Source organism: Typopeltis vanoorti, chromosome 18 (assembly GCF_054136105.1).
Source record: "Typopeltis vanoorti isolate ZY-2024b chromosome 18, IOZ_Tvanoo_1.0, whole genome shotgun sequence".
Taxonomy (NCBI): Eukaryota; Metazoa; Arthropoda; class Arachnida; order Uropygi; family Thelyphonidae; genus Typopeltis; species Typopeltis vanoorti.
The window spans coordinates 41150971-41175498 of NC_143566.1; the positions used below are offsets into that span (position 1 = coordinate 41150971).

Below are 24528 nucleotides of genomic sequence, written 5' to 3' on the forward strand. Positions count from 1 at the left end.
ACATCAGATAAAATTTAATTGTCAAATAATTTGATAATTTGAACATCAAACTGCTGTCTAAGGGGGTGCTTAAGAGTCAAAGCTATATAACTGAGAGGAGACCTCCACATAGCCTTCGAAGGAATGTGGAGAACCGACCAGGGCTTCTGACCTACAGTCCAATCCTCACCTTCTTGTAGTGCACCTTGTTAGGTATCTACCTGGATACTGAACGGACGAGGATGGGCTGGCAATTTACGGTTTAGCCAACCAAATTGTATTCTTATTGGCTTAAACAAAAATTTCAAACAATGGTACAACATGACAGAATTTCATGCTGGCTGGACGTCGCCCGGTTAAACAAGGCCCCCGTTGTTTTCGCCAGGAAACCAAGGCAAACAGTGAAAAGTCAGCTACTGGAACAAATCCTAAAACCCACCATCACCAGAGTTCAAGATTGGTACTATCAACATAAGAAGCCTGAACGGCAAAGAAATGGAGCTAGTGGAGGAATTGGATAAGTATCAGATCGACATTATATTCAGGCAATGACAGTCAAGGAAAAGAAGGAGTAACCATAGTATTCAACACTAAATACGAGGCTAATCTTCTTGAATGGCAGGCAGTCACAAGTAGAGTGATGTGGGCAAATATGAGAATGGGAAGCAGGACAATGAGACTTATTTGTGCCTATGGTCCCACAGAAGGTTCTACTAAGGTAGAAGTGGAGGAATTTTTTCATGCTTTAGAGAAAGCAACTGACACAATAAAAAAAAGAAAAGTTGTTCCTTGTTGGGATCGAAATAGCAGAGTAGGAAATGATGGTCAAACATACAAAAATATTTTGGGAAAATTTGGAGAATAGAGCAAAACTAATAATAATGGTAAATACTTGTTGGATTTCTGCTGAGGACATGGACTGGTTATTACTAACACCATGTTTCAACATAAAAATGTGCACAAATTCACATGGAGAGAAGAGGCAAGGAATAAAAAAAGTCTCATTGACTATGTTATTGTTGATGTTGATGTTTTCTTGCAGGACACCAGAGTGTACAGAGGATTTGAAATTGGAAGTTATCACCATTTAGTCTTGAACAGGATAAAATTGAATTTCATATTGAAAAGAATAACATGTAAGAAAGTTTTAAAGTGAATAAAAGTTGAGCAGCTGTCAGATGTGAACCATAGACTGAAATACACAAATATTATCCAAGAAAAAATGAAAAAGTTTGAGAACAGGAACCAAACCTTGGGGATTCAGTGACAAGCCCTGAAGAAAAAACTGATTGATTCAGCCAGAGAGGCATGTGGTGAGGTTGTCTGCAAGGATAGAAAAATCAGAACTCCATGGTGGACACAAGAAAGAGGCAGTGAAGGAAAAGAAGAAAGCATATCAAAAGCTCCTGGCAAATAAGTCAGCTTGTGCACTTAGAGAATACAGAGAAAAATGTAAGAAAGCTAAACACTGTGTAAAACTGGCTAAACAAAAATCATGGGAGGAGTTTTTCAAGAACATAGAAAATAAATATCAAAAAGGTGGCAAGATATTCTGGAGGTTGTTGAAGAAGCTTAGGAATGGAGGAAATAGTGCTGTAAAAGGAATTACAAATGTTAAAGGTGACATGAAAAAACTAGAGAAAAAGACATCCTTGAAGTATGGAGTAATTACTTCGAAAAATTGCTAAATAAAACAATCAGTGTTAGCACAGTGGTTAAAAAAACTGACCAGGCATGTGATCAGGAACACATATCCATGAAACACATATCACTTGAAAAAGTCTGGATATGTCTAGAAAAAGCCACCAAAAGACTAAAATGTGGAAAGGCAGCAGGAATAGATGATATTCAACCAGAAATACTCAAGTATGGAGGTATAAAAGTCTTACAGTGGCTGCACTGCATAGTTCAGAAGGCATGGACAGAGGGACGATTCCAGATGATTGGAGTAGAGCTCTCATAGTACCCATATATAAAAAAGGGAAATAAAACTGAATGTAAGAGTTACAGAGGAATTTCCCGACTGAGTGTTCCTGACAAGATCTATGCAAGTATGTTTGAGATACAGTTGAGAAGAATTGTGGAAGAAAAGCTGGGTGAAGAACAAGCTGGATTCAAGCCAAATAAAGGTTGTCAGGATCAGATTTTCACTTTACGACAGATATTTGATAAATCATGAAAATATACCAAAGATCTGTATTTAAGTTTTGTTGATCTGGAAAAGGCATATGACAAGGTGCCAAGAGAGAAGCTATTCAAAATGCTACAGTTATATGGTGTTAATAGGGCATTATATCAAGCAGTACTTAGTGTTTATTTGAGTTGTAAGTCAGCAGTTAGAATTGAAGGAAGTACTGGAAGATGGTTTAATGTTAAATCTGGTGTGAGACAAGGATGTACGTTATTCTCTCTGTTAGTCATTATCTATATGAATCTTATAATAAAGGAAAGTGGCATTAAACCTGATATCAAAATTGGAGGTGTTAATTGCAGCTCTTTTTGCTTTATGTGGATGATGTTGTACTTCTAAATAAATCTGCTACAAGTCTGCAAGATTCCCTGACTAAATTGAATTACAAAACTGTTGCAATAGATATGGTATGAAGATCAGCATTAAAAAGACAAAGACAATGTAAATAGGCAGAAGTATTGAAAATATTAACTGCATTGTGAATGGAGAACCTATAGAACAAGTAAAACATTTCAGATGCTTAGGCTCGATTTTTAGTGAAGATGGTAAATTGAATATGGAAATAGACAACAGAATCAACAGTGCTGGTATTGTAGGAAGTCAGCTGAATAACTTTATATGGAATAAGAGAGAAATTAGTCAAAACACTAAATCAGCTGTATATACAAGACAGTGTTCAAACCAATTTTAACTTATGGATCTGAGAGCTAGGTTAGAAGTAAAACACTTGACCAAAGACTAGAGACTGCAGATATGAGAGTCCTGAGAAAGATTAGGGGCATGAACAGATGGTATCAATGGCAATATCATATTAAAAACAAGATATTAGGAGAGAACTTGATATTGTCAGCATCCAGGAATGCATTAGCAGAGCGAATCTCAGTTGGTATGGTCACTTATGCAGAATGGGAGAGGAAAGATTTGCAAAACAATTGTTTTCTGCCAAGTTGGCAGGAAAAAGGCCTAGAGGAACACCAAGATATAGGTGGATTGATACAGTAAAAAGTGCCTTAGACGATAGAAATATAAGACCTGATAATATTGTAGTCTTTACAGGTAACAGGCTGATTTGGAGGAAAATTGTAGATAGGAAGTTAGTAATGGTGTAAATTTTTCATGTAGTCTATCATATCCTTGAGGGTATATATAAGGAATTTGATGATGATGAAGAACTGCTGTCTAGCATAGGAAGCATCAGAAAGTTGATAGTTTTTGTGTCTGTTATTTGCAGTTTTATTGATTATTTGAACATCTAATTCTCTATCCTAATATCAAATTACTCCAGACATCTGATCTCCCATCCTGGAACCAAAGGAATTAGATGGCGTGTAACTCACTGTCATTCTAAAATATCTGCACGAAAAATTTTTTTTTTTTCAGAAGATTTTTCCTCCAGATACAAAGTTCCAGATTATCCATTAAATAACTTCATTAATATTTTCACCTTGTGTTGAATTAAGTTCCAGCATATAGGTTTTGCATTCTTAAGAATATCATAAAAAATAAATAAAATAATATAAAAATAAAAACAACTCTGCTGATGCTATAGAATTATTAATATACATTATATTAATAGGCTACTTTTATTACCAAATAAATAATACATGACAAAAAATTATGTTTTATCATTGTTATGGTATATGTGTGTGTTTGTCATTAGCCAAAAGACCTCAAATTATTATTAATATTGCGTGACACCTCTTAGGACTCATTACGGGAGGGCACTCTGCCATCAGTGCCATCATCACCGCCACCAACAATAGTGTTTCTTGTTTGTAAATTAAGTGTTATGTTCTTATGGCCAATTTGCCTGTACATTAGCAATATACAAGATAGTATTCAATTAGTTTTCACTGACAAATCTGAAACTTGGTTAGAAATAAAACAGTTGATTGAATGAAAAATGAAGGAAGTGAATACATGGCATCATTGGCAGAATCATATTAAAAATTAAGCTGTTAGAAAAGAACTTGTTAGCATTCAATGATGTGTGAGCAGAGCTCACTTAAGATGGTTTAATGATTAAAAAAACCCAAAAAGAATGGGAATGGAAAGGTTAGCAGAACAGTTGATATTTGATACTAAGAAATAAGAATAAGACATAGATGGCCGAGATCTAGGTGGATTTATGCCATTAGTAGAACTTTAAAGGAATTAAATTGAAATGAAATCGAAATGTTAATTTTGGCACTGCTGGAGATCTTACAAATAAAAAATTAATTTAGAAGAAAGATGCAGATAGAAAGCTAGCAATAATGCGGACTTAATCATCTAGTACTATTTTAGTATTATCCTGTGTATCCTTTGAGGATGTATATCACAAAGTAATTTCTTTTTTTATCTCTCTCTCTTACACACACACACACACACACACACACACATGCACGCACGCACGCACGCATGCACGCACGCACGCACGCACACAAAATAGGAAATTGGTGTCTTGTATGGATAGCAATTATGATAGAAGGGTATGAAAGTTCTGGAGGTTATAGTCTTTGTGAATTTTTTCCAGTAGAGCCCAGTCTCATCAACATCAAAAATGAGATCAGGAGGATAACTTCCTTGTTTTACACAGTCTTGAAATTCTTTAGGAAAAGGAGCTGCTGCCGCAACATCTGCACTTGCCGCCTCACCACATAATTTGACACTGTGGCACTTACTTCGAGACTTAAATCTCATGAACCAACCTTTGCTTCCTAAGAATGTTTCTTCGCCTTCATCTGTCTTTTTAAGATCCTCAATAATTGTTTTTACTTTCTCAGTTATAACAGCCTGCATCAGAGGAATGTTTTTCTGATTCAAGTCATCCACCCATAATGATAATAATTTTTCCATTTTTTCATGAAGTTTGCCCCTGCTATAATGTACATGTTTTGCATTTAATGCTGCCATAGATTGTTGTGCAGACTGTTTTTTTCTATCTGCATTTTTCATAATTGTAGTAACAGTCAATGGAGGTAAGTTCATACTTCTACACACCTTAGCACGTGTCTGCCCATCTTCCATTCTTCGAATCACCTTCATCTTCTTTTCAAGTGTGATTGATTTCCTCGCCTTCTTAACACCAAGTTCTGCTAATTTTTCTGCACTTCTATTATCAGACATGGTATGTAATTACGTACTTTATCAATTTAAATACGTATGTACATAAAAAAAATTAAATAGCGCAATTAGGTTGATTCAACATTAAAACTAGGTTTGATACATATACGTCGTAGTAGCTCAGTAAACACTCAAACACTAGAGTGCCTGTTAGCGTCATTTCTCAGTCAACCACACTACAGTAAGAAAGCACGCGCAGGCAACCAGCGTTATTGTGAATCGTCGTAAATTGAACCGGCATAAACCGAGGGCTGCCTGTATATATATTTATTTTTATCCCACACATGAGAGATACAAGAACCTATAACACATCAACGTTGTGTGTGAGGTGCAGATGAAGGTTGAGAAAGAAAAGGGACTGCAGCTCACCTTCCCTCATCTTCAGTAATACACACATCACCAGATAAGATAAACTCTCTCTCTCTCTCTCCCTCCCTCCTTGGACTGATATTTACCTCCAACCTCTCTTGGCACAAACACATCACATCAATAGCTTCCTCAGCTTCTAAAAAACTAGGCAGTCTTTTCTGCTCAAGAAACTATAACCCATCTAGCTATGAACCCTATATAAATCCCAAATCTACTCATCCTTAGAATACCGTACACACATTTGAGATGGTGCACCTAAAACCTCCTTAAATATTCTTGAACGCTCCAGAGGAGAGCAATTCAGCTCATAGATGACTCTTCCCTCACAGGCTCATTTCAACCTCTGTCTCACAGATGTAATGTTTCAGCTCTGTCTTTTCTACAAGTACTTCCATGGTCACTGCTCCAGTGAATTGACAAACATCATTCTCCCACTTGTTATTAGGCCTGTTAAAACAAGGCAGCTGCCTGTTAAATATCCTTTTACCATACAACTGCAAACTCGTTGAACCTGCTTTTCCTCTTCCTCATTTATTCCATTGACCTCTGTCCTCTGGAATAGGCTTTCTCATCACGTGTTTCCCAAAAATTTCAACCTATATAACATTCTTCTTAAAGAATGTTATATAGGTTGAAATTCTTTAAGAAGAATGTTATATAGGTTGAAATTCTTTAAGAAGAATGTTATATAGGTTGAAATTTTTGGGAAACACGTGATGAGAAAGCCTGTTCCAGAGGACAGAGGTCAATGGAATAAATGAGGAAGTTTATCCTATCTGGTGATGTGTGTATTACTGAGGATGAGGGAAGGTGATGTGCAGTCCCTTTTTTCAAAAGAAAAGACAGGACTGCATTTTGGTAGCATTAAAGTTGACTAAGTTATCCTTGTCCCACTGAAGGATGGTATGGAGATCAGTGTTTAAGGCACTGGTTGCAGATGAATTTGATGTAAGGTATGTCTGGAAACTGCAGGGTTTGTCAAAGGAGTAGGATGAATGGAGAGTGCTATTATTGGCAAAACTATGATAGGATTTGTAGTGATTGAGAGTAGGCCATTTATGTATAAGAGAAAGATCTCTAGAGAATTAAGATTATCTCTCCAGTCCTTGCATCCCTCTATTCCTCACATGTATGAGGTTCCAAAAATGCATAAAGAAAACACCCCACTAAGACCCATTATTGATGGAATTGACTCCCTCCCCCCACTTATAAGTTATCCAAACATCTGACCAAATTATTAAAAGCTTTTACAGGTTCTTCTAATTCTTACATTAAGAATTTTGAGCACTTTGTTTCCATGATTAAAGCATACATCTGCAAAGGGATGAAATTTTAGCCAGCTTTGATGTCACTTCGCTATTTACTAATGTACCTACAGAAGAAGTATTAATTCTTTTACAAGATAAATTATCTACAAAAATCTTGACACTCTTTAAGTCACTGTATAAGCTACTTCATTTTGTACATGATCTACAAGTAGAATTACAGGTTAGCCATGAGAAACCCTCTTTCCTGCACTGGCAATTATATACTTAGAAGCTTTCGAAGAAAAGCAATAAACTCCTTTCCATTGAAACCAAGATTGTGGAAAAGATATACAGATGACATTTTCTTGATTTTGAGCCATGGTCCATGTTCACTCCAAGAGTTCTTAAACCATCTTAACAACCAACATCCTGGGATAAAATTTACAGTAGAACTAGAAGTTAACAGTTTGATTCTTTTTCTTGATATAAAATTTAATTTTTCATTTGAAAAACTAAAAATCTCCTTCTACAGAAAATTTACACATACCAACAGATATCTTCACACTGTCCCATCATTATCTACCTTAAAAGTTTGGTATTATTTCTACTTTAGAAACCCACACACATACTCTCATCTCATCAGTAATGAAGGAGAGATCATCAAAGAATTAAAGCTGCTTTTATCAGAAGAATGGTTATTGTAAACAGTTGATTTCTAAACTATTGTTTAATTACACACCATGCCAAAGAGACTAATGATGTGAAAAGTTATATCACCATTCCATATATCAGCTCCATTTCTAATAAATTGTCAAAAATCCTCAAGAAATATAAGATTCATACCTTTCATCCCTTAACAAAGGGATGTTAAGCTAGAAGCTTCAATTCTGGCTTCGACCAATACCTAAACATAATAGTTTGAAGCATCCAGGTGTGTACTGTCTGTGTGGCTGTAATTCCCCATATTATGGATAAACAGAGAAATCATTTGAGCTTCATATATCGAAAAACAGCTCAGAGATATGATCTATGGTAGAACAGGGCCACAGCCTTTTCCAGTCATGTTTTTAATCTTTCTGATCTCAATGACCATCAATTCATTAATTCTTCTGATCACAGTGATTATCATCTCATTAAACTGGGATAGATCTGAAATTATTTACAAATGCTATGATGAACTTGACAGAAAAATCCTAGAATCAACAGAAATTGCACTAAATCCTGTTCACCTTAATGTCAACCTCAGCCACAACCTTTCTGATTGTTACTCTGCTATTCAGTTATGGTGGTCTTATTCAGTCAGAATAAGACCACATCCTCATGCATGAGAACAACAGTGTAGCTAGTCTGCGAATTCATTCTAATATGAGCAATCTGTTGATAATTTAGAACTTTGGTGATGTACCCAAGTAATGTTTTTATGTATCTCTTTTTTTCTTTTATGTTTTATGCACCTGATGAAGTCTTCTAGAAAGATAAAAGTGAAAGATAAAACTAGTGATGGTTTTGGAAATAAATTAGTTATTTTCTTTTATTTAAAATAAAGTGCCAATAGGCTTCATTTCGGCGATGTAAACATTATTTAAATTAAGGGGATATTAAATACCACATTGTTTTAATACTGAATAAGAAACTCAAAGATCGGAATCAAAGAATTTCATGCTGAATATAGTAACTCCCACCTCCCACCATAATGTATAACATCATATATCTCCTAGGAGATGTGTTTTACATTATGGAAATATTAAGAATAGTGATCAGAACTTTACCCACCTTTGCTATGAGTTGCCCTAGTTTGTACTACGTGCTTTAGCTTAAGCTAGTAGTCGCCGATACTTTTATAGTTACTATATTCAGCATGAAACTTTTTGATTCCGATCTTTGAGTTTCTTATTCGGTTTTAAAACAATGTCGGATTTAATATCCCCTTAATTTAAATAATGTTTACATCGCCGAAATGAAGCCTATTGGCTCTTTATTTTAAATAATTTATGGGTGCACCTTTTTGACAACTCGTATAGCAGAGTATATAAGTTCTTTTCGCTATACCCTTAGTATTATACTTGGTCTAGCTACCCACTGATGAGATCTCAATAAAGATCGAAACCTGTCTGGGTAATGACCTCCCACCATAATGTATAACATCATATATATCTCCTAGGAGATGTGTTTTACATTATGGGAAATATTAAGAATAGCGATCAGATCTTTACCCACCTTTGCTACGAGTTGCCCTAGTTTGTACTACGTACTTGAACTACGTGCTTTAGCTTACGCTAGTAGTCGCCGATACTTTTATGGTTACTATATTTGGCATGAAACTCTTTGATTCCGATCTTTGAGTTTCTTATTCAGTTTTAAAACAATGTAGGATTTAATATCCCTTAATTTAAATAATAGTTATTTTCTATTGTAACATTTGGCTATATAGTCATAAAAGGATTTAGTTCAGTGATGCAAAATTATATAAATCAAGTGGATATTAAATCCAGCATTATTTCAAAGCTGAATGTAGAAACTACTTTTTTTACGAAACTTTCATAGTTTGTACATTTGGCTTTGAAATAATGCTGAATTTAATATCCACTTGATTTATATATATATATATATATATAACAGTTTGTAGTATTAACTCGGAATTGGGATATGTTCATATTTATATATGCTGACTATAACCGAGACTAGAATAACAATTAAATTTATTCAAAAATTTAATTTTTGAATAAATTTAATTGTTATTCTAGTCTCAGTTATAGTCAGTATATATAAATATGAATATATATATATGTCCGTGCAGTTAGCCTAGTGGCTATGCGCTTTGCAACCATATGCCTGGGGAAGGAGTGTCCTAGGTTCGATTCCCATCGATGAAGTGAGGAGCTTAAGGATCTTCCTCAGCCATAGCCAAGTTAGCCGGTCTTGGGCGTGGATAGCAGGGTTTTCCCCCCCAGTTTATCTGGGGTTTTTCATCCCGTAAGCAGGCAAACCGGCCCCGTGAACATACACGGATTACAGTCATGAATATTGTCCTTAGGGGATGCAGCAGAGGAGTGGCGAACTGGCTACATTAATATGCCAGCAACCCCTCATTAGGAGGGGACTCAACCCATCCTAGGATGGACGAGAAGGATATATATATATATATATATATATATATATATATTCACTGACATTTTGTTGTATTAGCTTGGAATCTATTATGCAAATACAGATAGGAATATAATCAGTAAAACTGTAAAACTTTTTTTTTTGGTATTCACGAATCTGACTCATGCATCACTGTGAACTGCCATTCCAGAATTGTATTCATCTGTAATCTGATTTCTGAGATTTTTGGATCTCTCATTATTGTAATTCTTGTAGAGAGGCTTATACGCTGGTTAGACATGATAACTAATAATTAAGGAATTGACAGCGTAGACTAGAAATATAAATTAAATAAACTTTAATATATACTTTCCAATATTTCGGCAAACTCACATTGCCATCTTCTTAGGAACTTAATACAAAGACAAGTGCACGCAAGTACTACATAACAGCAAATGAGAACCGAAGCTAGGAAGCTAACATTTTCCTAAAGTCCTGATGGTGCCCCCTGGTGGGCTATATTGGTAGTTCTTGGCCTTTGGGCTGAAGTTCTTCTGATAAATGTTTCCCAAATTTGGGGCAATCTCATGCATCCAAATTTGTTGAGGTTTGGCATGTTCCTAAGGGCTGAGGCTGATTCCATGAATAGTCTTTCATATTTGAATTTGCTGCAGTGTATTACTGTGGCTTTCTTCCATCTTATTCTGTGGCAAGTATCCAGAGCATAGTCTGCAAGCCCAGAGTGGCTGTACTGGTGAAATCGGATGTAATCCTTGTGTTCTGAGATTCTGATATTTGCTGTCCTGCCTGCTTGGCCAAAGTAGGACAATTTACAGCTGCAAGGGACCTGGTATACACCAGGTAGTCTAGAGGAAGTGGTTGGTCTTTAGTGGAGCGGATAAGGGATGCCAATTTTCTATATGGTCTGTAACAAGTGGTCAAGTCATGTTTTTTTAAGATTTTGTTGATTTTTTCCAAGGTGCCTCGGATGTAGGGAATGGTGATGGATTTAGAGTAATCTTTTTTGTGAATGGGGGGGGGGGGGGAAGGTGGGTTGTGGATATCTGGTTTAAGTATTTTTTGGATTCTTTTGTGGGGGGGGGGGTAGCCATTGGCTGAGAAAGTGTCACGGATGTGATTTAGTTCAGTGGTTAGGGCTTGATCATTTGAACAGATTATTTTTGTCCTGTTGAATAGTGTCTTAATAACTCCATATTGTTGTGAGGAGGGGGGGGGGGAGTGATAGGATTGTTGGTGAATGTATCTGCCTGTATGGGTGGGTTTTCTATAAACTGAGAAAACCAAGGTTCCATCAGGTTGGCGGGTGACTAGTGTGTCTAGGAAGGGGTGGTTATTGTTTTCCTCTTTTTCTAGGGTGTTGGTTGTTTAAGTGTGTTAGGAAGGAGAGGAGTGAATCCGGGCCATGTGGCCAAATAGCGAACACATCATCAACGTAGTGAAGCCATATGGTAGGTTTTTGTGGGGCTGAGTTTAAGGCTTTCTCTTCAATAGTCTCTATAAAGAAGTTGCCCAAGGGTGGGGAAAGTGGTGAACCCATGGCTGTCCCCTCTATCTGTTTGTAGAATTTTTCCTGCCAAATGAAATAGCCTGAGTTCATTGTAAACTGAAATAGGGCTGAGATATCGGGAGGAAATTTAGCTTGGATTAGCTCTAAAGTTTCTTTGAGGGGGACATTCATGAATAAGGAGGAGACGCCAAAACTGACCATTATGTCATTATGTTGGAGTCTAAGGTTTTCTATACTGGCTCTGAAGTGGGCTGAGTTTTTTATGTGTGATGGTGTGTTGCCAGTATAGTGTGAGAGCGCTTTGGCTAAATGCTTGGCTAGTTTGTAAGTGGGGGAATCAATGCCATCCACTATGGGACGTAATGGCACATTTTCTTTATGTATTTTTGGGAGCCCATATATGCGGAGGGTTATATGGTTTTAGTCTGTTGGTGATCACCAAAGCAGATAAGGGGAACGCCACTGTGGTACTTAATCTTAATGACTGCACAGGTAAGCTTAAGGCTTTACTATTAAATCGAGCCACTTACCTCCCTATTGAATACAATCCCACCAACTCTCAAATTAGAAAACTCCATAGGCTCCTTAAGAAGGTCACTTCTTGGCCTGTGGAGATTACCAACAGACTAAAACCATATAACTCTACCCCCCCCCCCCCCACCGCATATATGGGCTCCCAAAAATACATAAAGAAAACGTGCCATTACGTCCCATAGTGGATGGCATTGATTCCCCCACTTACAAACTAGCCAAGCATTTAGCCAAAGCGCTCTCACACTATACTAGCAACACACCATCACATATAAAAAACTCAGCCCACTTCAAAGTCGGTATAGAAAACCTTACACTCCAACATAATGACATAATGGTCAGTTTTGACGTCTCCTCCTTATTCACGAATGTCCCCCTCAAAGAAACCTCAGAGCTAATCCAAGCTAAATTTCTTCCCGATATATCAGCCCTATTTCAGTTTACAATGAACTAAGGGTATTTCGTTTGGCAGGAAAAATTCTACAAACAGATAGAGGGGACAGCCATGGGTTCACCACTTTCCCCACCCTTGGTCAACTTCTTTATGGAGACTTTTGAAGAGAAAGCCTTAAACTCAGCCCCATAAAAACCTACCATATGGCTTCGCTACGTTCATGATGTGTTCGCTATTTGGCCACATGGCCCAGATTCACTCCTCTCCTTCCTAACACATTTAAACAACCAACACCCTAGAATCAAGTTCACCCTGAAAAAAGAGGAAAACAATAACCTCCCCTTCCTAGACACACTAGTCACCAGCCAACCTGATGGAAACTTGGTTTTCTCAGTTTATAGAAAACCCACCCATACAGGCAGATACATTCACCAACAATCCCATCACACCCCCCCCCCCTCCTCACAACAATATGGAGTTATTAAGACACTATTCAACAGGGCCAAAATAATCTGTTCAAATGATCAGCCCCTAACCACTGAACTAAATCACATCCATGACACTTTCTCAGCCAATGGCTCCCCCCCCCCCAAAAAGAATCCAAAAAATACTTTAACCAGTTATCCACCCCCCCCCTTCACAAAAAAGATTACTCTAAATCCATCACCATTCCCTACATCCGAGGCACCTTGGAAAAAATCAACAAAATCTTAAAAAAACATGACTTGACCACTTGTTACAGACCATATAAAAAATTGGCATCCCTTATCCGCTCCACTAAAGACCAACCACTTCCCCTAGACCTACCTGGTGTATACCAGGTCCCTTGCAGCTGTAAATTGCCCTACTTTGGCCAAACAGGCAGGACAGCAAATATCAGAATATCAGAACACAAGGATTGCATCTGATTTGATCAGTACAGCCACTCTGGGCTTGCAGACCATGCTCTGGATACTCGCCACAGAATAAGATGGAAGAAAGCCACAGTAATACACTGCAGCAAGTTCAAATATGAAAGACTATTCATGGAATCAGCCTCAGCCCTTAGGAACATGCCAAACCTCAACAAATTTGGATGCATGAGACTGTCCCAAATTTGGGAAACATTTATCAGAAGAACTTCAGCCCAAAGGCCAAGAACTACTAATATAGCCCACCAGGGGCATCATCAGGACTTTAAGAAAACGTTGGCTTCCTAGCTTCGGTTCTCATTTGCTGTTATGTAGTACTTGCGTGCACTTGTCTTTGTATTAAGTTCCCAAGAAGATGGCAACGTGACATTTCCCGAAATATTGGAAAGTATATATTAAAGTTTATTTAATTTATATTTCTAGTCTACACTTTCAATGCCTTAATTATTAGTTATCTCATTATTGTACTTGCAGTGCTCATCAATTGTTGTCGTCCTCAATGCTTTTCTTTCTTTCTATCTTTTGTTTTTTTTTTTCCCTTTTTCCTTTTCTAAATATTTTCACATTCAGGGGTACTTAAATTTTTCCTATATTTATGAAACCTTCTTTATTTAATATTCACTCTCTTATGATGCTGCTAAATCTTACTTTAAATTATTTGTTTTTACAGCTTGCAAACAGAGTTGCAGACGAAAGAGGGACTTTCATAGGTAATGAAGTTGGCTACAGTATTCGGTTTGACGACTGTTATAGTGCTAAAGAGACTAAAATAAAGGCAGGTTTTTTTTAATTTCAAGCTGTTTTCATAAGCAATAATGACATTAATATAATTATGTTATTCTAATTTAGTTATGATTATGTTATTCTAATTTCAATATAATTATATTATTCTAATTTCATTCTGGAATTATTACCATTAATATTTTATAATTCACTTAGCAGGTCACATGATTATATATTTCAGCAACATATAGAATATATATGCACATATTATTATTAAATTATCATACTTTATGCTGCCTCATTGCAGGAGGCCTTACACTAACCATTATTCACAGAGTAATATCAAACCTCTGCTTCTTAAACTTATTCACTGACAAAGCACGTATTCACTGACAAATAACTACCTCTGGTAGTGAAACATTCTGTTTCACTACTCTACAAGCAGAAAATCTTGTTCTTGCACCTTCTTGTGGTGAACTCTTCGTCTTCTTTCCTTTCTTGTTATTTATTAAAAAGTTTCTTCTGCATCAATTCTGTAAAACCTTTTTAGTAATGTATGTGTTTCGTTACATTTCTCTTTTCTGCTGTCAGCTAACACAGGCCTTCAAACTGTAAGGAAGGCATCTTTACTGGATGCATTCTACAGACCTTTTGCTATGTTTTTCACTTACCTCTTGAACTTGATGTTCTTAACCCAAGTAACAGTTTTGGCATAAAAATTATGCCAAAACTGTTACTTGATGAAATTATGAATCAAATAGCAGAAGCTTGAGTATAGAGCCCTACCACAAACTACTGGTCATGTGCATACTTCTGGTTAATGCTATGCCTTATAGTACCCTTTTATATTTGTTTGTCACTTCATGTTGGGGATCCAGTTTATGATATAAACTGGATCCCCATTTGATCCAGTTTATATCATAATTGATTTCTGTATTTTATCCTGTTGAATACCCATGCAAAATCCATTACTATCATGGTTTCAATTTCCTTTATTCACCTGAGCTGTCATTTTATTATATAAAGTAATTAATATAATACAAAGTTTTATAAGTAATTTACTTATATAAAATAAGTAAATTACTGAGGCAAGAGTCCACGCGGTTAGCCTAGTGGCTGTGCGCTTCTCAACCATATGCCTGGGGAAGGAGTGTCCTAGGTTCGATTCCAGTCGGTGACGTGAGGAGCTGAAGGATCTTCCTCAGCCATAGCCAAGTTAGCCAGTCTTGGGCGTGGACAGCAGGGTTTTTTCCCCAGTTTATTCTGGAGTTTTTCATCCCGCAAAGCAGGCAAACTGGCCTTCAGAACTCAACACTACAGGCCATAGGATACACCGGGGCATAAGGCTGACCACCTTATCCTGTAAACGGAGTGAGGTCCAATGACCAATGGACCCTCGACACCTCAAGGTAAAAGAGGGTATAGGGAAGATGATGATGATGACTAAGGCAAGATTTATCCTTAATGAAGCTGTTCCCCATCCATCCATTCTTGAATTTTGTTCTTAAGCAACTTTTCCAATACCCTAATCACTACTCCTGGGATACTGAGTGGTCTATAATTTGCTTTCGCTTGATCCTCCAATGGGTAATGGAAGTATTTTGCCTTCTTTGCACTACTATTTAACCCTGCCAGAGCTGAAGCTTAAACAATCTGATCGGAATCAATACGTTTTGTTGTATCTTCTCATAAAACAATGATCCTATATAACCTAATCCTATGGTAGTATTTGCATTAAAGTTTTGTGATACCCTATTCACCTACAGCTCATAACTCCATTTCTACATCAATCCCTGTAGCATCTGTCATTGCATTGTCTCTACCTGGATTTTACATCCTCACAAAGTGATTACTTAGTAATTTAACTGTTACTTCTGTTTTTGTCACCTCTCTACCATCAGTAATCATTAAAGTTCATCATCATCATCAAATTCCTGCCATGTACCCTCAAGGGGTGTACAGGATATGATAGTACTACATGAAAAATTTACATCATTACTAACTTCCTATCTACAATTTTCCTCTAAATCAGTCTGTTACTTGTCAAGCCTCCAACATTATCAGATCTTATATTTCTATCGTCTAAATCACTTTGTACTGTATCAATCCACCTATATCTTGGTCTTCCTCTGAGCCGTTTTCCTGCCAACCTGGCAGAGAACACTTGCTTTGCTAATCTTTACTCGCCCATTCTGTTTAAGTGACCACCTGAGATTAGCTCTGCTAACGCATTCCTGGATGCTGACAATGTCAAGTTCTTTCCTAATATCCTCGTTTTTAATATGATATTGCCATCGATGCCATCTGTTCATGCCTCTAATCTTTCTCAGGACTCTCATATCTGTGGTCTCTAGTCCTTGTTCAAGTGTTTTACATCTGACAGCTCTCAGATCCATAAGTTAAAACTGGTTTGAACACTGTCTTGTATACAGCTAATCCTACCATAATCATTCTTTCTTTTATTTGTCGCAAAAAAAAGGGCTCTTTAGGATTTCCATTGATCTGTTCAGCTCATTTTCTTTCATCTGATTTTGCCTTTTTTTGACATTCTAGTTACCCTACTTGTCCATGTTTTGTATGTTCTTGAGCTTACCAATCACGTTTTTATATTTTCTCCAGTAACAATTATTCACACACACACACACACACACACACACACACACACACACACACACACACACACACACACACACACACACACACAGAGAGAGAGAGAGAGAGAGAGAGGTGTCCAAAACCTAAGGAAGAACAATATTTCTCTGAAAATTACAACCACAAATTCAGGCAAATCAGCTTGTGAAATTTGTATAGATGATGATTTTGAGTAGAAAGCAGGTACACATTCAAATTTTCAAATCGTGAGCAAAGGGGTCACATGGTAGCACTCCACACGATAAAAGGCAAAAGACTGTGCTAAGCATATTGTGTTTGAATGAAGAAGCTCTTCATGAAGGAATAAAGTTGAAAACTTGGATGTCCTGTAATGTTTCAAAGACATCTACATGATTTCACATAGGGAAGAATTATTGGAAAGTTTGAACAAGGCCAGAATTAGTGATTTACCATGGAGCACGAAGATAGATTTTTGATCATAACAGCAAAATGTAATCGATGCACTATGGTAGGTCAGCTTGCAAGTTGGCTCCATTCAAGCACAGGTATGCAGGTATCTTGATAAACTGTGGTAAGATGTCTGTGACAAGTAGACCTGTACACCCCAAAGGCTTGCAGTCTGTGTCCCTTTATCCACAGCTCATCATAGAGTACGGTTTTAGGTGTTGTATTCATAAAAATTGGGAAGACACCAGTGGGCTAATGTGCTCTTTACAGATAAGAGTCATTTTAGTGTTTCCTCTGATTCTAGATTGACACCTTATCTGGCTTGAAAGTGTTACTGCTTACCATTGCCAGGATGTTTTTTAAAGGAATAGATACCGACAGTGCTGGAGTCGTGGTGTGGGGATAGGCTTGCTAGACATCCCATATATACGGGAGTGTCCTGTATTTTACGTCAAATTTTGCTGTCCCATATTGTACATGTAGGGATAGCCTAATGTCCTGTATTTTAAGGAAAAGATGCAATTATAATTTTCAATATTCTTTTTGAATGATTCAACTTAAATTGATTTGTAAGCCATAAAAACTGACAATTTGAGGAAATTAATTGTGTTTACAGTTTATGGTGGCAGCATGGTTGCAACGGTCTCTTTCATTGGTCCCTTTCATTGGTCGCTTTTTATTTAGTATAAGTATTTTATTTATAATTCTGTACAGATATATTGCATTTGCTTATTTTCAAACAGTTGTTATTTAGACATCGTGCGGTACGGTATCAGTATAGTATGTGGATGTTATTTCAATAATTATTAAAAAAATAATATCTCGCCTTTTTTTTGAATGTGCGATATTTGGTTAATACATAAAATATATAATTAAAGGTAAATTAATTTTCTTTATTAATTATACAAAGGTAAATTAAATTTTGTTTCTTTCCTTAAGTCCTTAACAATGCCAAAATGAAAGTTCCTTTTTAACTATGACTATTTGAAAGAATGAACTTTTATTGCAAAAGGAAAACATAACAACGAAGTTGAATGCAAAATCTGTAGATAAACATTTAGTATTGCACATGTGCGGACGATCGGATATTACACAATACATTAACACTCAGAAACACAAATTGAGCATTTCGAGTTCCAGTTCCAAAAGTATTGATGCTTATTTTGTAAAACCAAATACCAGCAATGAAAGAAAAGTTATTGCTGCCGAAATAACTATGGCATAAAGCGTCATCATTCTTTTAATTCTAATGATTGCAACAGCAAACTTGTTCCTGTAATATTTTCAGACTCACCAAAATTGTCTCGTATTTGGTTTTCCAAAATCTGGCAACCCTATGTGGGGAGGATGCACTGAGCTACAAGTGCTGAAAAAAGGAACTATGACTGGTGAACAATATTGCAACAAAGTTCTTTAATGTATGTTCAGTTATTCCGTGGTGCTGTAGGCCAAGAATTCATTTTATGGATGACAATGCCACACCACATTGTAATGAGCAGTGGATATACTTCTGGAGAAGTAAGATATTAATTGAATTCAGTGGCTAGCACACTTCCCAGATCTCAAACCCCATAGAACACATTTGGGATGCAATAAGGAAATGCATTGCTGCTCGAAATTCCTGTCCAGAAAACAAACAAGGCCTTATCCTTGCTCTGAAGGAGGGTTGGGCCAGTTTGCCTCAGTTGTGGTCAGTCGAGCCAAACTGGCTCAATTGACCACCTTAAATTAGTTCAGTGGTTCCTAACCTTTTTATAAACCCTTTGTAATTTTAAACATTTTATGGCACCTTCCTTTTTTTTTTTTACTGCACTCCTCTTTCTAGCATATGATGTCAAGGTATTATCACTCCATTTGAAATAACAGTAAGAATGTAGGGAAGGCCTTATCCTTGCAATAGGGAAATCAGAAATTGAAAAGTGGTGATGGGGTATTCAGTGGCATAAATTCACGTTTTTTTCTTTTACGCTATATTCCTTTTATGAAATCGTCAGGTCTATCTATGTTTGATATTTAGAAAAAATCAGTACCCTGGTTGGGACCTGCATGATTAGCTGCTCATGCATTCTTGAATGATAATGCTGTGAAGTTTCTTTCTGATATTAGTACAGAGTACTAATATCTTATATTAGTTCATGAATACAGAGGAATAATTAGAGGAGTGAGTACATGGGATTCTACCATTGATTCCATGTACTCACTCCTCTAATTATTCTAAGAACTGTCATATCTGTGATTACTAGCTTTCAGTCATCTCTTTTATTTCTAACCCCCTTTCAGATCTATCAGATAAAATTGGTTGGATTATTGTTTTTTATTCTACTAGCTTAGAGTTTTAGCTAATTTCCCTCTTATTGTATATAAATTTATTTCACTATCTCTCTGCCATATCAGCATATTCATTGCAAGGTGATATCAGATCTCATCTGATATCATTTATCTCTTCTAGGTTAGACTTACACCTCTGCACACTCTCTCTCTCTCTCTCTCTCTCTCTCTCTCTGTATATAAACATCTTATCAATAGCTATCTCTGCCTTCAGAAATTGTGTATCCTTTTTCACTCAGACAATATAGGTTTCTCTTCTCTACAACTTCTAACTGTATAAATCCCAAATCTACCCTATCTGAGAATACTCTTAAATGTGGGGTGGTACACTAATTACCTCTCTAAAAAGGCTTGATGTTATCCAGAACAGGAGCAGTCTAGTTACCTGATCCCTTTCTTGCGTGTGTGAACGCATGCACACACACACACACACACACACACACACACACCCTCTCTCTCACTCTCTCCCTCTCCTCTCTCTCTCTCTGCAGTTACTGTCCCATACATGTACTGTTTTTACCTAATTGACAAATCTACAGAAGTATTTTCATGAGTGCAGTGCTGTTCCACTAAACTGGCCAATATCATTCCTCCAATTTCTCTCAAGCCTATATTCACATGAGGAACTGCTGGCCAGCATTCATTTGAAGGTACTAAACCACTTCTCATTCCCATTCACTTTACTTTGGAAAACTCTTTCCCATATTGTCAACTTCACATCCATTCTCATTTGCTTCAACTTATGTAATAGTTCTTCTATATATTCTGCCAAATGCCTTTACAAAATACTGTAGTATCATAATAGTGTAGAAGTTTCCCTTATCCAGCTCAGCTTCACTCTGGTACAAAATGTGAGTAAATTACTAAGGCAACACCTCCCTTTTTGCATAGCCATGCTACCTATCACAGAGAATCATTCTTATCCACCCATTTGTGAATTCTACTGTTAAACAACTTTTCCAGTACCTTAACTACTGGGATACTAACTGGTCTGTAATTTGCTACTTTTGTCTTTGGAGCTTCCTTTAATGGAACTATCTTGTCTTTTTTGTTTGTTTTGTTTTTGGAAAGAGGTTTGTTCCTAGAATGGAACAAACCTCTTTCCACTCCTTCAGAACCTTGCTAGAGCTGTGACTTAAACCACTTGGTCAGAGGCACTGCTAGATCTCTTGCACATTCTCATAACACTGGCTGACATTCCATCCAGTTCCACTACTGTATTCACATTGATATTTCTCAGTATGCTGAGCACCTCCATTTAATCTACCACATTTCTTACATCAGTTTGTCATATCCGCAAAGGCCAGAGGAAATCCAGAAATAAGAGGAAGAATGATGAAGGAATAAGTTTAATTAATGCCAGTGGTAGGAAAGTCACAGAAGCAGAAAAAATAGTTTATTTGCTAACCGATTGCTTTGCAAGAGTGTATCATCCAGGTGGATGATATTGCAGTTGCCAATTTGACCGAATAATGTAAGAATATGCTATGGTATGCAGATGTGATAATGATATGAATGTCTTCGAACATGGTTAGGTATGTGGCGGAGGGGGTGAAAAAATATGCTTTGGGTTCGGACCTTTTAAGTATGTCTGGGGAGGTAAAAGAGAAAGTTCTACAACAAGGCGAAATAGATTGCATATGTAATTATAAGAATAAGCTAGGTGGTAATTTATTATCAGTATCTCTGGTGTGGTAGTGAAGATTTTAGAGAAGTTGGTAAGAACTCACATACAGAAATGGGTAGACAAACAAGCTATACTCTGCAAGGAGCAGCATGGGTTTACTAAAGAAAGGTAATGTTTTAGCAATTTTCTCATATTTTATAACAATGTTATGGCTGAGTTGGATAAAGGGAATGGATACATTATGATAATGTTGGATTTTTCTAAGGCATTTGATAGGATACCACACAAAAGGCTGTTGCATAAACTGGAGAATATGGGATTGGAATATAAACTCTTGATTTCAGGATTGAATATAAACTGGTGCATCTCAGGATTCAGTCCTTGGGCCATTACTGTTCGATCTATACATTAATGACATCAGGCAGGGTCTAACATAAGATATGCAATTGCTTGCTGATGATGCGAAGATTGGCAGGTCAATCAAGATGCTGCTGATATTCAGTACTTACAAAATGATTTGAATAGGCTGGAAATTTGGACAAACAAACATGGCTGTCAGTTTAATGTTAGTAAATGTAAAGTTAAGCACTTTGGCATGACAAGATTTCCAGCGGCATATTATATTAGCAGGCTTATGCCACAAGAAACTGAAGAGAAGGAATCTTGGCTCTGGTGAATAGGAATTTGAAGTTCAAAGGTCACATAGCAAAAGTTGCAAATACAACTTAGAGGATAATTGCAATGTTCAAGCAAACCTTGACATGTAAAGGATAAGGAAATCATTTTGCCTCTTTATAAGGCTTTGATAAGATCACACATGGATTATTGTGCATAGATTTGGTCTCCCAGATTCCAATGGGATAAAAAAGCTGTGGAAAGAGTGCAAGAGTAACAAAGATTATATCCAGATTATGGAAGTTGGAGGACAGATTTGCAGGTATGTGAATTACAGACTCTGGTTACCAGGAGAAAGAGGGGTGATATGATGGAGGTCTATAAACTTTTGAATGGATGTTATAGGATATTGTCTGATGAAAATTTTCTTTATAATCGAGTCGTAGTGAGTGCATCTAGTATGAATGAATTTAAGGGAAAGCATGATAGCTGGTTTGGGTGATTTATAGCCTCCTCAATGAGTCCTTGACTCCCTGGAGGTCTCAGATAATAATAATAATATTGTGATAGATGAACTGGCAGTGCTCTGCATACCAAGATTATATCAATGCAAATACAGCAGTGGGACTGGATAGCATATGAGCATTACAAAATGTGCAAGAGGGCAAGATAATTCCATTATATAAAGGAGGTTCCAAAGACAGAAATAGCAAATTATAGACCATTTAGTATCTCAGGAATAGTTAAGGAAGCTGGTTAAAGACACAGTTTATGAATGGATGGACAGCAATGTAACACAGGTGGTATAGGCTGCATGGTTTTTGTGAATGCTGTCCTTGCCTTAATAATTACTCTTCCAGCAACTCTTCTATATCTTCTCTCATTGTATATTTCTTTCCTTTCAAATCATTCATGCTATAAATAATTAGAAAACCTGTAAATTACTAAATCAACCACCCTTCAAAATGGATGCTCTCCAGCTCTGAAAATTACATCCTGAACAAGAATTGAAGGACGTCTCAGTGTGCTGTTTAGAAATATAAGTTAAGTTGGTTGTTTGACACAAAATTTGAAAGTTAATGAGAGTTTAATTAAATCTACTCACAACAATCACATTCATTTCTTGATAGCTCACTGTGAATTTTTTTGTAAAATGTTATTGTTCAAATAATTACTAGAAAACTCTGAAAAGATTAAAATGTTTGTCAAGTTTAGGAATTAAAAAGATTTTGATTAAAAATATTAATGATTTTGATGTAATGTGCATTAATGATTATAGTGTTTTTTGGTTAATTTCCAGTATATGACTGAAGGTATATTGATTCGAGAAATGATGGCTGATCCCCTTTTGAGATCTTATTCTGTACTTATGGTAGATGAAGCACATGAACGCACTCTGTACACAGATATTGTGCTTGGTCTTTTGAAAAAAATCCTGAATAAAAGAAAGGATCTGAGGCTTATTATATCTTCAGCAACCTTAGAAGCAGAGACCATGCAGAATTTCTTTAATAACAGTACTTATTATAAGTAAGTTTTACATTTTATACTTTTAATAATATAAAATTATATGACCATTCTGTAAGCTTATGTGGAGAAACGACATATTAGAATCACTATTTTCCAGTATTAAGCCACTCACAAAGAAGTAAAAAGAAATAATGTTTTCATTCGACTAGTTGTGAAAAAACGTGGTTTCACTTCACCAGGAAATAGCACAAATAAATTAAATGCTACAAGCAAAGTAATAACAGTTAACATTTCTAGTGAAGAATATTTAAAAATATTTAAACAATGGAAAACATGCATTTGCTGTTACACTGGCTGCTGGTTCATGGGTTGCTGTATACTGTTAGTAGATCCAAATGTGTTGTGATGGATTAAGGAAGACCAGATTTGATGCATTGTGGAGGATACTTCATTTCAGCTGAATGAAGTATCAGAAATGAATCAGAGCTGAAATGAATGTTCATTTGTAAATAATGTTCATTTCAGCTTGAAATGAACATTCAAAGAATGTTCTTGAGTAAAAGTGGCAATCATTGTGGAGCATTTCAGTTTGTTGCCATTCTGCTAAATGTTTTGTATCTGTTGTATGTGCTGCATACAATTGTTATTACTTTGTGTGTAGTTTTTTAATTTATTCATGCTATTTCCTGATGAAGTGAAACAAAGTTTTTTCACAGAACTAGTTGAATTAAAACATAATTTCTTTTTTGATTTCCTTGTGAGTGGTGGAAATTGTTCTTCAGTAGATTAACATTTCTGTTAAGGTGTAGAGACAGTGGTGTCATCCATTGTTTTCTGAAATTGCACCAGCAGTTCACTATTGAGCATGCATTAAGCATTTTTCGATACATGGAAGTCTCATTACTCAAAGAACATATAGTGCACACAAGGTATGAGCTTTCAAAAATAGACAGCCTAACATATACTCTTCATACAGATTTATGTCCTTCTCTCCCCACAAACATTTGGAATAGTTTGGACAAACTTTCATATGAAAAATCAGAATACATTAGTACTGTAACTAAAGAAAGAATGAAGAAGAAGCTTTCTTCTTCTTTTTTTTCTTTTTCTTTTTATCAGTGAAAGAAACAACAATAATGTGATAGATTACCATACAATAAAATAGTTATCAACAAGTCTTCAAAAAAAAAGTTATCTGATCCTGAAATGAACATCCTTTCCTATGAATTCAGTTTTGTGATTACCCAAAGTAAGATTCCTAAATTAGATATCGTGGCAAATGTGGAAAAAAGCCTCAAACAGCCTCTGTCCTTTTACAAGAATATCACAACAGTAGAATTAAATAGCCTTAAATAACATTAAA

The 24528-nt window shown here is 36.3% G+C and overlaps 1 protein-coding gene across 3 annotated transcripts in view; it reads left to right on the forward strand.

The window, feature by feature from the left end:
• Window positions 1–24528, forward strand: part of LOC150096612 (putative ATP-dependent RNA helicase DHX35) — a 437463-nt gene that overhangs the window by 75496 nt on the left and 337439 nt on the right. For all 3 annotated transcript variants that reach the window (XM_090408561.1, XM_090408562.1, XM_090408564.1), the window contains exons 5-6: window positions 14013–14117; window positions 22996–23225. In XM_090408561.1, the coding sequence (XP_090264687.1) occupies window positions 14013–14117; window positions 22996–23225 (335 nt within the window). The remainder of the gene's footprint in view (window positions 1–14012; window positions 14118–22995; window positions 23226–24528) is intronic.